The 14,802-nt window shown below is 39.7% G+C and overlaps 1 protein-coding gene across 1 annotated transcript; it reads left to right on the forward strand.

Annotated features, from left to right (window-relative positions):
- Positions 1-1,098: 1,098 nt before the first annotated feature.
- On the forward strand, positions 1,099-12,778 carry CHRNB4 (cholinergic receptor nicotinic beta 4 subunit; the record flags this gene model as incomplete). The annotated part of the gene is made up of 6 exons (XM_080351562.1): positions 1,099-1,153; positions 5,659-5,804; positions 6,819-6,863; positions 6,990-7,099; positions 9,658-10,630; positions 12,638-12,778. 6 exons carry the CDS (start codon positions 1,099-1,101, stop codon positions 12,776-12,778), a joined length of 1,470 nt encoding a protein of 489 aa, XP_080207688.1.
- Positions 12,779-14,802: the final 2,024 nt, after the last annotated feature.

Below are 14,802 nucleotides of genomic sequence, written 5' to 3' on the forward strand. Positions count from 1 at the left end.
GCCTAAAAACGGCAGCGGGTGACCTTTCCCAAATAACCCCAGTCAGGCGGCAACTGCACTAGATGCAGGAATCTGGTATACTATGCTGGAAAATCAGGAATGCCTCCATTCCAGCCTATGGTGTCAGATTGTCAGGAGATGAGACAAGAGCAGAACTGCATCCTGTGGCCAGCTGAAGCAGAGAGGATCCTCAATATGGAGATTATGGAGATAAAACATTATTTAGAAGATTAGGACCTTTTTTCTTTTTTCTATCCAGGGACTTCAGCCTGGCCCACAGTGCTTGCAGAGGGTATTTGAGATCTTATTTCCCCTTCCTTCTTAACAAATCTTCCCATGGCAAGTCCCAAAACACATGATACGCTATACTCTGCTGAGCACTTCAGTTATAAAAGAAGACTTCCATTGAATTCCTCTAATGCACCTCTAGAGTGTCCTTACAGCTACTGCTATTTCTTTCTTTAAAAATCCTGTCAAATGCTAATGATGACAAGTTCTCTGTTCCGTTCCTGCTGCTCTCAAAAAGCCTTTCTGGAGTTCTAGTTTAGAGAGAACACATGTGGGCCTTGGAGTGGAAAAGGGTTGGCAGTAGGCAATCAGCTTTGACACAGAAAATGACCCTCTGCTGGGGCTATAATTTATTCACATGTCTTTCACTAACAGGTCTAATGGCACAAAGTTATATCCAGCTCTTCCCACACAGCTCTTCCCACCCATTGCACCTATTAACAAGAAAACCTTCTAAATGTTATCTAGTAGCAAGAATTAAGCAATTGTGTTTTGCAGATCATGCTCCTTAGCTCACTCTTTCATTTCCTCTTACTCAACATTATCACATTACGTTCCCTCTTCTTATGTGCTTTTCCTCTTCACAAAGCTCTTTAAACAGCTGCAAAGGGGGAGGGACCACTATGCTCATGAAAACTCCACTTTGCAGAATGCTTCTGCCAGGTCCTACTGTCTGTCTCTTTCCAGGCATTTAATACCTTCAAGATTTGGGTTTGCTTTTACGCGTCTGACTTGTGCATCCCTGACAACAGAGCCTACTGCCAGCTGTCTTAATTGAGGAAGAGTAATCCAGCTCTTCTTGTTATTGCCATGAGGAATACGTACACGCTCCTTCTCTTTGTAATGGGCTCCTTTTATTTGAACGGTAAGTGATCTTTTCTTTCAGATACAGTTTGCAGAACAGCAGTAGCTTTCGGGGTTAGGAGGTAGGACTGTGATATAAACTCTGAGATGGTTTCTAACTGTCACCTCAGTAGGTTGCAGACTTTAAGAAGATGCACGAAATTGCTTAATTTAGTGTTGTTTCTGGCTTGTTTGGTATCCGCAAATCCACTATGATGCATATGGACAGACAGTAAGTTAAACATAAAATGACAGAATGGTAGGAAATGATAATCACTAAATATATCTCTTTAGATGCTTCCGGGATTATCTGTGCTGGAAAAAGTAGGTATTGTGCTGAGAGGGAAAAAATAAAAAATGAACCATGACATGAACAATAAATAAGACAGATCTCATCTCTCTACAATTATTGGCTCAAGTGCATAGATTTTGCAAAGTTCATACTTCCTAATTCTTTGATTAGTATGTAAATAGTTTAAATTAAGTTGCAATATATAAATAGATGCTAAAACCAACCAAACATACATAAGAACATTTTCTGTAGTCCACCAGGATCTCTTGCATATGTTTTAGCCAACAGGCACAGCCTGACAGTAGCATGAAATACATGAAATAATGCATTTACCACAGGAGCTTCTGCCACAGAGACTCCGCTGAAGTGTTCTGGGTGAAACAGGCTGAAACTGAACTGAGACAAAAATCGCATCTTTCCCATAATTACCTATTCATCCTACAGTTGTTTTGTTTCTTCAGTCACTGAAATGCAACTTTAGAAAACATCTGCCTTGTAACAAATGAAGACTGAGGGCCTACTTTAGATTCTTAGATTATACACTTTTAAATCCACTTGTATTTCTTTTTTATTTGCATTAATAGAAATTAAAATAGCCTTTAAAATACAGTAAATTTACCACTACTTCCATTGGAACAATAGGAGTTCCAAATTAGCATGCACTGTTCTAAGAGGTTATATGAACATTTTTACTCAAGAGTATGGTGAGAAGTAACAACATGACAAAGTAATTTCAGATAAGATAATGGCATTATCTTCTTGATGCGTCTAGCTTGCTCTTTACTAATTACAGACGGGAATTTGGTATGTCAACATTGTCCACATAAGTTATTTGCATGAGAGGAAAGAACAAAAATGGCATATATTATTTCTAAACAAATGCTATTTCAACATTTATTAAAATAACTGAAGTCAGGGAAATGGATGAAACATGCCTCATGTTAAATTCTGCAATCTAAGTGGTGATAACAGTGCACTTGCCTGTATTTGTCAACATTGCTCCTGATTCTGTTCTGTGGAAATCACTCCTACATATTTGTCATTACTCTGAAAATAAACAACATAACACAGGATGACTAGTTATTTCTTTTTTATATAATTAAATTAGATCATGTAAAAGGGAAAGTTTGTACCGGCGACTGAATGAAGTCTGTGGGTTTGGGTTTTCTGCTGTGAAATTGGAAGCATGCTGATGCAATTGCTTTTAATGGTCATACTCCTGCAGAGAAAACAAACTTGCTGCAGAATGTGTACTGCCAGTTACGTGGCAATTTGCTCTCCTTGGCATGGAGCAGATGTGCAGCGTGTTCAGTGAAGCTAAAACAATTTCCCTAGCTCAGGATCCACCCCAAGGTGTTTTCTCCATTACTGCTTTCAGTACACAAAAATACTCCACCCCCAAAATAGGATTGCTTCATTACTCTTGTTAAAATCATTTGTCTAAAAGCATCATTTGTCTAAAAGTGTACCCTCTGTAACATTTCTGGTGATTACTGCTATTTGGAAAAAGAACAGTTTGCGAGGGAAACTGTGCACTTGAATTTCTTCCAACTCCAAGAGGAAAAAGAGGAGTTTCAAATGCACAGCTACTGACATCATGAAATGCAAATGAAGGTGAACTTGAATGCCTGGTAATTTTGTTCTCATTAGGTGCCATCTGGTTAATATGTAGACTGGTAATGGAAAACAGATTATAAAAATTATAAAAGAATCACTCATTTTGACATGTTATTTACAGAGAGATTGGATTTAGCAACCTTTAAGGCAGTGCACTGCTGACATCTACTGGTATTCAATACAGGCATTTGAGAGGAGGGAGCAGCCCCTTCCATCTTTATTTCTGATGATTAAGTTATTTAAAGGTTGGGACGGGATGGTAATTTTACGAAGAATTAATCATTACAGGAACCCCTTCCTTAAGAACAGAGAACCTTTATTAAAGGGCTTCATTATTTGACAAATCATTTTTTATAATTAAGTCGTGCCCTGTCATTCATCTGCATAAAGTTTATTGACAGAGTCAGTGCTTAGAAACCTGAGCTGTTCTCATCAGACATGCAGACCCCACAGGACGTTCTAATTTGCAGACCAGATGACTGTGATTGCTAAAACCAACTTCCAGAGAATAGCATTATCACAAATTCAGAATGAGACTTCTGCAAATACTCTGCAGTTTCTACTACTTGCTGTTCAGCAAATACTCCATATGCTAGAACATTCACAGAAAAAGATGGCAACACTGTGAAAACATATTTAACAATCCAGACAAGAATTCAGTGTCTTTGCTAGCAGCATTCAGTGACCACTGTATGAAACAAACCAAATGACAATTCATTTACGTTCGAATTACAGCCATCTGTTTATGTCACTTATAAATGCAACACCAGGAATGTTTGTTTAAAAAAACAACCCACAAAGAACAACAACCACCCCGCAAAACCCAAGCTTTAGCTACCACAAGGCTTCTCATCTATTCTCACAAACAGAATTATTTCAGATCCATTTTCTTCACAGTATCAAGTTTAGCTCTATCTTGACTGCAATACACAAGAAAAAACTCTGGAGCTTAGCAAGGATCACCATAGCTCTAGCCTGATAAACCTTTAATTAGGCAAGCTTATACTGAGAATAAATGTAATATTAAAATATCATATGGTACTAGGGCTTTTATAATGACTTGCAGGGAGGTACAAAGCAAGTGTCAATCAAAAAACAAACCGACCCAACAAACACAGATGTATTCATCCAAATTTGTTTTCCCAAATGGCTTGGGAGGTGCTTGAGAAGCCTATTCTGAAGAAGATTGTTATGGTTAGGTATATGTGACAAAATTTGTGCTACCAATGCCATAGCATATGCTGGTCTTAAAAGAATTAAAACAGGCCTGGTGTTTATCTCAAACTTTCCCCAGAGCTCAAGTAAAAGCTGTTCCTAGATATGAAAAATCTGTTTGATGATGTTTCCTTTTATGTCTCTCCATTTTCTCACTGGATCAGAAACAAGAAGTTCTTACAGCATTTTTTTAATCTGAATGGAATTCAGAAGTACCCCGTTTCAAGAGAGACTAGTTCCCTCAAGCAACTTACAGTCCAGTTCACATGGAAACTAGGCACTCTCTAGAAATGCACACAAACTTTGGCTGTTTATGTGGTTCTGGCCTTTTGATGCTGCCTTTCTCTGAAACCCAGGGGTATGCTACAACACTAAAAAAAAAATAAAGAGTATTGTAATTTTAAGGACACTACCCTCATTTCTAGGGTTGTATGTGCCCTTTCCTATGGAAGAATCGCACTATCAATTGGATTAGAATCTGTTTTCATTAACACCTGTGTCCCTCACTGTCAGCTGTATAACACAACACAGAATTAGTCAACATAGAGCAGAATCTCTCTGGGTCAACTCTGTTGGCAGGATGTTACCAGCATTTTACCAGGATTTTAGTAACTGGTATTATTATGTGGTCGGTAGTGGTTTGAAAAGTCCACTAGAATGACTTTTAAAAGCACATGCAAGAACATAGGAACAGATGCAGTTACCTCTGGGGTCGTGCTCCATGGAGCTTGTTTGATAATATCCTGCAGATACTATTTTTTGCAGTCACCGAACTCCAGCTTTGTAAATCTAAGATTTACAGTATTTGTGCTAGTCCATAAATCAGGCTGTGTTTCCACATAAAATAAGACTTACATATTGCCTCAGGTTTTCAAATAAAATCAGTCTGAAACAGAAACATCATTAGCTGCCAAAGAGCTCTCAATCCTAAAAAACCCCTTATGACTCCTGAAGCTCATCCTCTGGTTTTCCTTACACAGATCAGAGTTTTCCAATTTGTATGTGTGTCTGCAATTCTGTCTCCTACGACACTAAAGAGAGAAGTCACAGCCAGACTCCTTGTATTTGGACCATTGAAATGTTCTTTCTGTGTTATTAAGAGGGTGGTTTCTCCCAGCTTCTATTTCTGAATGTAAACCCAAAAGTATCTATCAAATTGAGCTTCACATTTTACTGTGAAAAATCCAAAGGGTTTGATCCATGCTTTGTGAAAGAGAGTCAGCTTCAACGGAACAGATACTGGTGCATGCACCATATCCTTCTATTCATGTAAGCTTACAGTCCTTAGGAAGTCAAATGCCCTCATTATTTAATGAAGACAATCTGATGCACAGAAATTCTGTGATCACTACATCATGTCACTTGGTCTCCCTTCTATAATCCTGTTATGTGATGTTTTACAGGAAGCACCGCAGCAGATGCTGAAGAAAAGCTAATGAACCACCTACTGAGTCCTGACAGGTACAATAAGTTAATTCGACCAGCTGTCAACTCATCCCAGTTGGTATCTATAGAACTACAGGTTAGCCTGGCACAGCTCATCAGTGTGGTAAGTTCAAATTAGGCTATGCCTCTTAATTCATCGCTACCTGCATAGCATTTTAAATCATATTGGTATTACTATGTCCCTATTATTTTCTAGTTTACATAATAATACTTAGTAGGCAGGGCCTAGACATGCTATTTAGTGCTTTTATACTTCAGAATGCAGCTACAACAGCAAGATCAATCTATTCTTAAGCAATAAAAGATGGCAGCCAGATCTTCATGCAATAAAATTCTATTGATCAAAAAATCAAAATCATTCCACTGATTTCAGTACAGCTACAGTAAGTTACACCAGGTCAGGATCTATCCTGGACTGTGTGCACAACGCTAAACCAACTGGTCTAGGAGCCAGTGACTGGACTGCTGCAAACTTTAAGAGGCCTATATAATTTACACCCTGACATTCAGGAGGAAAGAGAGACGCACTGATGGAACATACGGGAAACTGTACAAACAGACGAGCTTTCATACACATGCGCAGGCTGATTTATACAGGATATACTGTCATGTATACCACCTGACTTTTGGACAAGTGCTCCCTCTCTCCTGGAGAATTCCACCCGGACGCAGTCATGCCTCCTCACACAGTGCACTGCCACCACATTGCAAATTCTGGGCATAAAAAGCAGGGTTTCTTGTCCCCACAGGCCCCAGCAATCAACAAACTAGACAGAGCAGATGAACAGGCAATGCTCAAGAATGGCATAGCTCAGTTCCACACCCTCAGTTTTCAAGTGGAAAGCAAAATTAGGCATCTTATAGGCTCTAACCATTCCAAGCATCTTCATGATCAGAGAATTAAATCGTTTTCCTGCAGAAGTCTTCCTGCCTCTTCAACCTTCTTAGAGCCCTGGCAACACAGATCGGCTGCAGAGAGACTTCTCTTGCAATACACTACACCAAATCATGCTGCACATTTGGAAATATCCTCAAAAGCCCACTGAATAAATCTTATTACTGCAATAAAGCAAAATACTTTAGAGGACAACTATTCTCTCTCTCTTTTTCCCTGCAGAATGAACGAGAGCAGATCATGACGACAAATGTCTGGGTGAACCAGGTAAGCAAACCCCCAGAGGCATGCTCTTGAAAACCACAAATGCGACTGCTTTCACTCCATCACAGTGATTGTGTTGTTAGTGCTGGTGTGGATACTCCCATCACTACTGTACAATTCTTCTCTTAGGAGTGGATTGATTATCGTTTGGCTTGGAAGCCCTCTGACTATGAAGGAATAAATAAGCTGAGAATACCTGCAAAACACATCTGGTTACCAGACATTGTGCTTTATAATAAGTAAGTAAAACTTCTGTAGTTTATGTAGACAGTGAACAAAATTTTAACCATATATCAAGAAATAAAAATCAGAACTGATGACATAGGTCTGATAAAATTCTAAAAATTAATTCTGTAACTTTTAGCCAGTAACAAGTGACCGGGGTGCTGGCCTCAAAGATAATTTTAGTAAAATCAAGGCTCTGGTTAAAGACATTCCAGCAGACCTGGAGCTTGTCTGCAGTGCGAGCTTTTAGAACACCAGAGGGTCTGTGACAAGGCTCACAAGTGAGACACAGATCTATATCAAACTAGACTATACGGAAAGCACCAATTGTAGTAAGTGTCTAGTAAAGCCTTGAAGTGGATCAAAACTTAAAACATACTTTCACGATACCTTGCAAACCAATGAATTCACAAACACATGATAGTTTTTGAACAGATGGGAAACCTAGGAAGTTTATATATAACTGAGTTAAGTCCCTGGAAACCTACTGCTGGAAATCAGATTTGAGAAATACTTAAAACTATTGTATTACTCACAAAATAATTCAGCCAGTGGATTAGGATGTACTCTGCCTGGTCAAATCTTGTTCTGGTAAATTGTGCCCTCATCATCTGCTTCTTCCTTCCTTACTCCCCAGATGATACTATTTAATGGACTGTAAGAATGGAAAGAAACAATTTTTAAATGCTTCTTAAATGCCAGGGAGCAAGCAGCTTTTAGCCTCACCATTTTGGATTTTTACTTTAGTACAAAGCTTCAAATTAAACTTGTAGATAAATGACAACACCCTGTAACTTGCTGCTGCTGAAGCAGCGTTTCATAATCACTGGTCAGTTCAAGAAGGTGCTCAGGAAAACAAAGAGCATTCCCACGGCACACAGCTCTGTCGACAGGTCGCCTGTGCACAGAGGGCACTGAGGCCACAGCAGCCCAGGCTCTGCCCCACAGCTGAGCCGGGGCAGCAAGCAGCACCTACACCCTCTCAGCCCAGGAGTCTACCCAGGACATTGCGTGGCTTCAGGTAAAAATGATTCAGGGAGAGACAGACATGTGAGAAATAAGATACAATTTATTTACTAAACCCCAGCAATTTTATTGTCAATGAACTAATGACCCATGTATGCTGTAGCCACTCATTTCTGCATCTGAGGGTCTCAGTTCAGTGCCAGGTAACAGGGTTTGCAAGGTGAGGCCTTTCCAGAACCAAATGTAACTGAGCTGGAGGGCAGCTACACATATGCCAAGCCTCACATACTTGTAGCACTTCCCGGCTTAGGAAAAAAAAAAAATCAATCTTAGTGCTGAAATACCTCTATTTTCCATTATGTCTTGTCAACAACCAATTTATTAGACTTCTTATTAACTCATAAGGTGCACATTTCCACTCAAAAAGGTGCTGCTTAACCATAGTCAGCTGAACTTCATTTGTTTATACTTGGAGTGAATTTGATCTTATGTTTTTGCAGATAACATACTGTCTTTAGGTTATATGCACTTCTTTACATAATATTTATCAAAAGGAAGGTATATGGGATGTCCAGACTGTTCTTTGCAGTCTGAGTGCCTAACCTAGTTTTTAATAAAAGCAATTGATCGTCAGAGGAACAAACTTCTGAGTTGCCTCATCCATCAAGACAGTCACTAATTGTTCCTCCTTCTTACTGTTACAGTTGCCTTTGGTAGCCTGACTGGCTGAGTTTGAAAGGTGTTGCATAGCACACTTGAGAAAATGCAGTGAATATGCTCAGAAACACTACATTTCAATAATATTTATCAGCAATTGATCACACTTCTACCTCAGGACACTTCATAGATTAAACAACCCTAAATTGTTTGCCCAGAAACGTTGCACAGGAGAAGTTATTGAGGGATAAAGATCTCCTCCCTGAATTAAAGGGCCCATCATAAGATAGAAGAGTCTCCTGGTGGAAGGTTGGCAGTTAAAGGAGAACACTAAGTGAACACTGAGAACATTGTGGTTTGTCTATTCTGGTTTTGTATAATAATAAGTAAACATTAACTGGAGTGATGCAATATATTATAAACCAAATAATTACATTTCCTCTGCCTATACTCTCCCTGCATTTCTAACTAACACTGCTCATCATTATTTCCTCGTCCAAGTCATTTAGGAGTGTTGCTGTGTGCTCTTAGCAGTGTCCGTGTTCCAAATCAAAGGTACCTCCATTTTCATGCTGGCTGATTTCGTTTTCACTCAGCCTTCAGAGATGTAGTAAGCCTTAATTACATTAACAAACATTTACAAAACACTTTTGAGTCCTTTGAATGAAACAGAGATTCATATTTATCATGTAATAATGATTTTATAAAAAGTTTTGTAAGTATTGGACCAAAAATCAATTCTCTGATTAAGAGAAATGCATACATTAATCTCCCTGTCAAGTTATAGCTGCCTACAACATAGATTTCAAAATAAAAATATTACTAAACTTTGATTCTAGAAATAACCGAGGCTCACAAGCCCAAGAATATCAGGGCTCTTCCGTTTTGAACTGTTTTCCCTCTTAATGTTTTATGATCATCTCTCCTTTTTCTTTCCTTGTTTCATTAGTGCGGATGGCACATATGAAGTTTCACTATACACAAACGCAATTGTAAAGAATAATGGCAGCATTCGCTGGTTGCCGCCAGCCATTTACAAGAGTGCCTGCAAGATCGAAGTTAAGCATTTCCCATTTGATCAACAAAATTGCACACTGAAGTTCCGGTCTTGGACATACGATCACACAGAAATTGATATGGTGCTTAAAACTTCCACGGCAAGCATGGACGACTTTACACCAAGTGGAGAGTGGGACATCGTAGCACTCCCAGGAAGAAGGACTGTAAACCCTTTGGACCCTAATTATGTCGATGTGACATATGACTTCATTATTAAAAGGAAACCTCTTTTTTACACCATCAATCTTATCATTCCCTGTGTACTAATTACATCCTTAGCCATCCTGGTGTTCTACTTGCCTTCAGACTGTGGTGAAAAAATGACCTTATGTATATCTGTGTTGCTTGCCTTGACTGTGTTCTTGCTGCTGATCTCCAAAATTGTCCCTCCAACATCTCTAGATGTTCCACTGATTGGGAAGTATCTCATGTTTACAATGGTACTAGTGACTTTCTCAATAGTTACCAGTGTCTGTGTACTCAATGTCCACCACAGATCTCCAAGTACTCACACTATGCCCCCTTGGGTCAAGCTGGTTTTCCTTGAAAGACTCCCAGCCTATCTGTTCATGAAGCGTCCAGAAAATAGTTCTCCACGGCAAAAGTTGTGCAACTGCAAAAAGACAAAAGCAGAAAATCCTTGTATGGAACCAGCTGACTTCTACAAGAACTCTACCTATTTTTTGAATACAGCCTCTGCCAAAAAATATGATATGAAAATCACTGAGACTCTTGACAATGTCAGCAGTTATCGAGACTTTAGGTTAAGAACAGGCACGAAATTTTCTCCTGAAGTCCAAGAGGCAATTGATGGAGTCAGTTTTATAGCAGAACACATGAGAAGTGACGACAACGACCAGAGTGTAAGTAAAAATAAGAAACCATGCCGGTCATTCCAAACTCCATCCCCTGTCCTCCTCCATAACACGCTGTTCTTCAGAAAGGCAATGGAATTTCCCTAGCGATTCTGAAGTTTTTAGAGTGATCATAGCTTATAAGAGGAAATCATTTTTGTCATTAAAAGAATGCAATGAATAGCAATTTGGTAAATGTCAATACTGTCCTGGAAACTAACATGGCTATTTCTACAAAGAGAGAACGCTGATTACCCCATAAATCATCAAACACCCTTGAAAAAGCTGTGTTGTCGCGTTCAAGTAGTGTTTGGCAGGGGAAAAAATTAATATTCATTTCCAGAGATCAGAATGGTTTTCCTCATTGTATTGAGTAAAAAGGTGACTCAACCCATAACTAGGCCATGTCTACCAGAAAGGATGTACCTGCAGCTCAAGCATGTATTTACTTAACTGGCCATAGAAGGAGAATTTAATAAAATTGGTAAAACGCCTTTGCAAATCCTCTCTCTGGGCTAAGATCTCTATCCATAATTGAGCAAGGCGTGCTGGTCTTTATGTTGCTCTGTTGTAGCAAACACAATGGCTAGGATTGAAATCCTAATGCCAGCAGAGCTGACGCTTCTTTCCTTTGAGTTAAATCAGACTTGTTACAGGCTATGAGATGTACTCTATCCAGGATGCATTTAAGCAGTGCTGCTGCTGCCCTATTCACATGCCCTACTTATGTCTAGTAGCCAGCACACTAAAGCTGATATAAGTACTCTGTGAGCAATGCTTGGAAAAACTCAGATGGTTCAGAGTTTTATTCAGACAAACACCCAGGAGTAGGAAAAATCATCCCTATACCTACTACATGTCCTCTCTGTGACCCAGACGCCAGTGACACTCCAGGTTCTCTGTTTCTGCTGTGCTCTCCCTCCCTCAGCCAAGCAGATTAAATAAAGTCTGTTTTCTGATCTTGCAGAAGTCCCTTGAGGAGTAGCTCATGTTTTCTGTTAGCTGAAATTACTGTCAATATAAATAAAGAGGATCAGCTATTAACATTAGACATGAGCTTGTAAACATTGAAACTGACTGAACAGAAGCAGACTTCATAGAGCAGAGGAAAAAGTTTCCTAATGGCTTAGAAATTCTTGCAGGAGTGTGTTGCATACTAAAGGATCTACAAAGCCTCCACTTAATATTAAGAACAATTTTCAAGGGTATTTTATACAGGAAAAATTAATTAAATGGTTTTCACACAGGGTCGTCTGATACTACATTTGACTTTTATAGATTCCTAATTTTTATCTCTGCTTTCTTCCTTCATTTTCATGGTCTGATAACAACTGTTCATATACGTTTACCATGGTCTGATTTCAGAAGCACATAGTCATTCCCATCAGGAGCAGTGGAAACTACAAGTGTGCACTGAAGGGAAAATACGTAATGTTCTAATATAAGACATGAGATAATTGACAAGCATGGTAAAGTCATTGAGGTGAGGATGTCCTATGTGTAACTGGAATCAATAAAGAGGAAAAAACAATCATTCCTGAGATGCAGTTTTAGAACAGACTCTAAGGCTAGTCCCATGGCTTTCACAGACAACATATGCAGAGCAAAAATGGATTTAATACAAGCAGTGAAACTGTTGATTAAGATGACTGCTGATAAGAAAAGAATTCTGAAGCTAACCTTGTTTAACATCAATGAACACCATCTATTTTTGTCCACTGAGATTAATAGCATCTGCAAACTAAAATTAAAGAAAATAAAAGATCCTTAATTGGATTATACTGCAGGTCCTTCCGGACTGGCTTCCACCAGGCTGCCATGCTCAATACCTGATGCATCCAAGACAGCTAACAAATATTTACACTATTTTTCTCCACTGCCCAGAAAGTCAGGTTATTCCCTGAACCTTAACATTTGTTTCCTTTCATTTTCATAAACAAAAATGCAGTATTAGCAAGAGGAAGAGTAAAAGAAAATGACAAATTGCTAATGTCTTTAATTGGCTTTTTCTTCCAGGTCATTGAAGATTGGAAGTATGTTGCCATGGTAGTGGACAGGCTGTTTCTCTGGATATTCGTCCTTGTTTGCGTCCTGGGGACTGTTGGATTATTTCTGCAGCCACTTTTTCAAAACCACACTGCTGCCACGAACCCTTAGTTGTCATTTTAAACTGTCAATACTTACACAGATGTTGGGTCTCAGTCTGCTGTCAGCTAAATCCACAGAGATGCCAACTGAGTTGCTCTTACATCGAATTTAGAGTAGGGAAACGGAAAGTAGAACTTGACTTATTGTGACAGGGAAACAAACACCAAAAACAAATAGAAAACTATGATTTTTTCCAATGAGCTCAGTACTTTTGGTGACATCTTGGCCCTTTTTTCAATTATTTGAAGTCTGAAAATTACAGAGAAAAGTGTTTACTGTACAATAGGCCATTGTGGCTCACAAGGGTTATTCTTTAAAAAGAATTTTACATACGTTGTCTCAGGAAGGGCATTTTCTTTCCTTAGAATACCACAATTTCCATATTACAAATAAATTATTGCTATGACATTTATTTCCTTCAAATACATCAAAACTATTTGTGTCTGATACATAAACAGCTTTACAGGTGGAATTACTCTTTAGCTGTTTGAGTATGATATTTAAAACAGAACTGAGGCAATCACTAATAGGTTTCTCACCTTGCCCTCTCTGATAGCTGATTTATCAACAGATGCCAAATCAATATATGATAAACAAACATTTATATACTCTGTTCAATAACGAAATACAAATAAAACGTAAAGTTTTCTTTTACAGAGACTCAGTTCTGAAATGTTCCTGCAACTGTAACAGCTCATGCAGCTGGAGTTCACTTTCATGAATCTAACAGCACAGGAAAGCATCTTCAGAAGAAAACTGTGAAAGGCAGCTAGAACGAGGAGAAAACACCTGAGAACAGACCTGCATATTTTGCTGGGGAGATTTTAATGCAGATTTAAGTATAATCCTCAACAAATTATCAAGGAAGGCACATAATGCATGTACAGTCTCCAAGTCTTTGGCAAAGCACAGATCAAGGCCCTAGACTCCTGGCACAGGACAATCCCATCACACTTTGTTATGGGCAGCTTGCAACCTGCAAAAAGCTAAGTGGGCTTCTGGTATTTTTCAAGCTAAATCAGCCTCAGCTTTTCCTTGGGGTGTTGTCACAACACAACAATTTTACCACTATTGATAGGTACAACTCGCTGGTGAACAAACTGTTAAAATTGACTACTGTTTGTGAAGGGGATTGGAGGCTCACCTGTTCCAGGGGAAAATTGGCTGACATCTAAACCTGTGTTCTGCAACAATGCCACAGATAAAGACAGCTCCAGCTTTATTTGCTCTCATCAAAACTGAGTTGTATCTCTACCTAGACCACCATTCCCAGTCAGCTACAGGTAACTACATAGAATTAGACATCCCAAAACAGCTACCCCAACACGTTTCCAACCATTCAGAGCAACTTCGGGACCTTTGCCAGTTCCTGTGTTCACTCCCTCCCCTGCCCATGCGCTGAACTCCCCAGTACTGCCACCCCCCCACCCCTGGGTGCTGCGGCACAGCCTGGTACCTGGCAGCCCAGGAAAGGTATTACACAAGCAAAAACTATCACAAGTGGGCTGGGTGAGGCTCTGTGAGCAGCAGCAGCATCTCCCCTGGGTCAAATGCTAGAAGAAGGAATGCTTATAACACTGTTGGCCTCCCTTCCACTCCCTCTATGCACTCTGTCCATCACTGGAGATGGGCAAGAAGGTGAGGGGTACCATGGGACAGCCTTATTAATGCAGGTGTGACCACAGAAGCTGTCACATCCTCCTCTCCCAGAGGGTGGCAATGCCAAACATTAACTGTTCTGGGCATTTCCCATGGTGATGGGTGGGCAGCATAAAGTTTAAATGAGTCACACCTGCTCTCCTCACCTCTGTTGTCTTCTCCGTCTCAAACCTAGAGAGCAGAGCTCTTTCTCTGCAGGCAACTGAAGCAGCAGCTCTGCAGTGAGCTGGGGCAGCCCTGCAGGAGCAGAGGGGTACCTTCACCCACGCAGGGACACGCTACTCTATGTTATGTTATCTGCTGGGAGCTGCTGTAGCACAGAACATCGCAAGCACACGTGCACACACTGCAACAGCTGTTAAGCAGCTTTTTCT

This window comes from Nesoenas mayeri, assembly GCF_963082525.1.
Source record: "Nesoenas mayeri genome assembly, chromosome: 11".
Taxonomy (NCBI): domain Eukaryota; kingdom Metazoa; phylum Chordata; class Aves; order Columbiformes; family Columbidae; genus Nesoenas; species Nesoenas mayeri.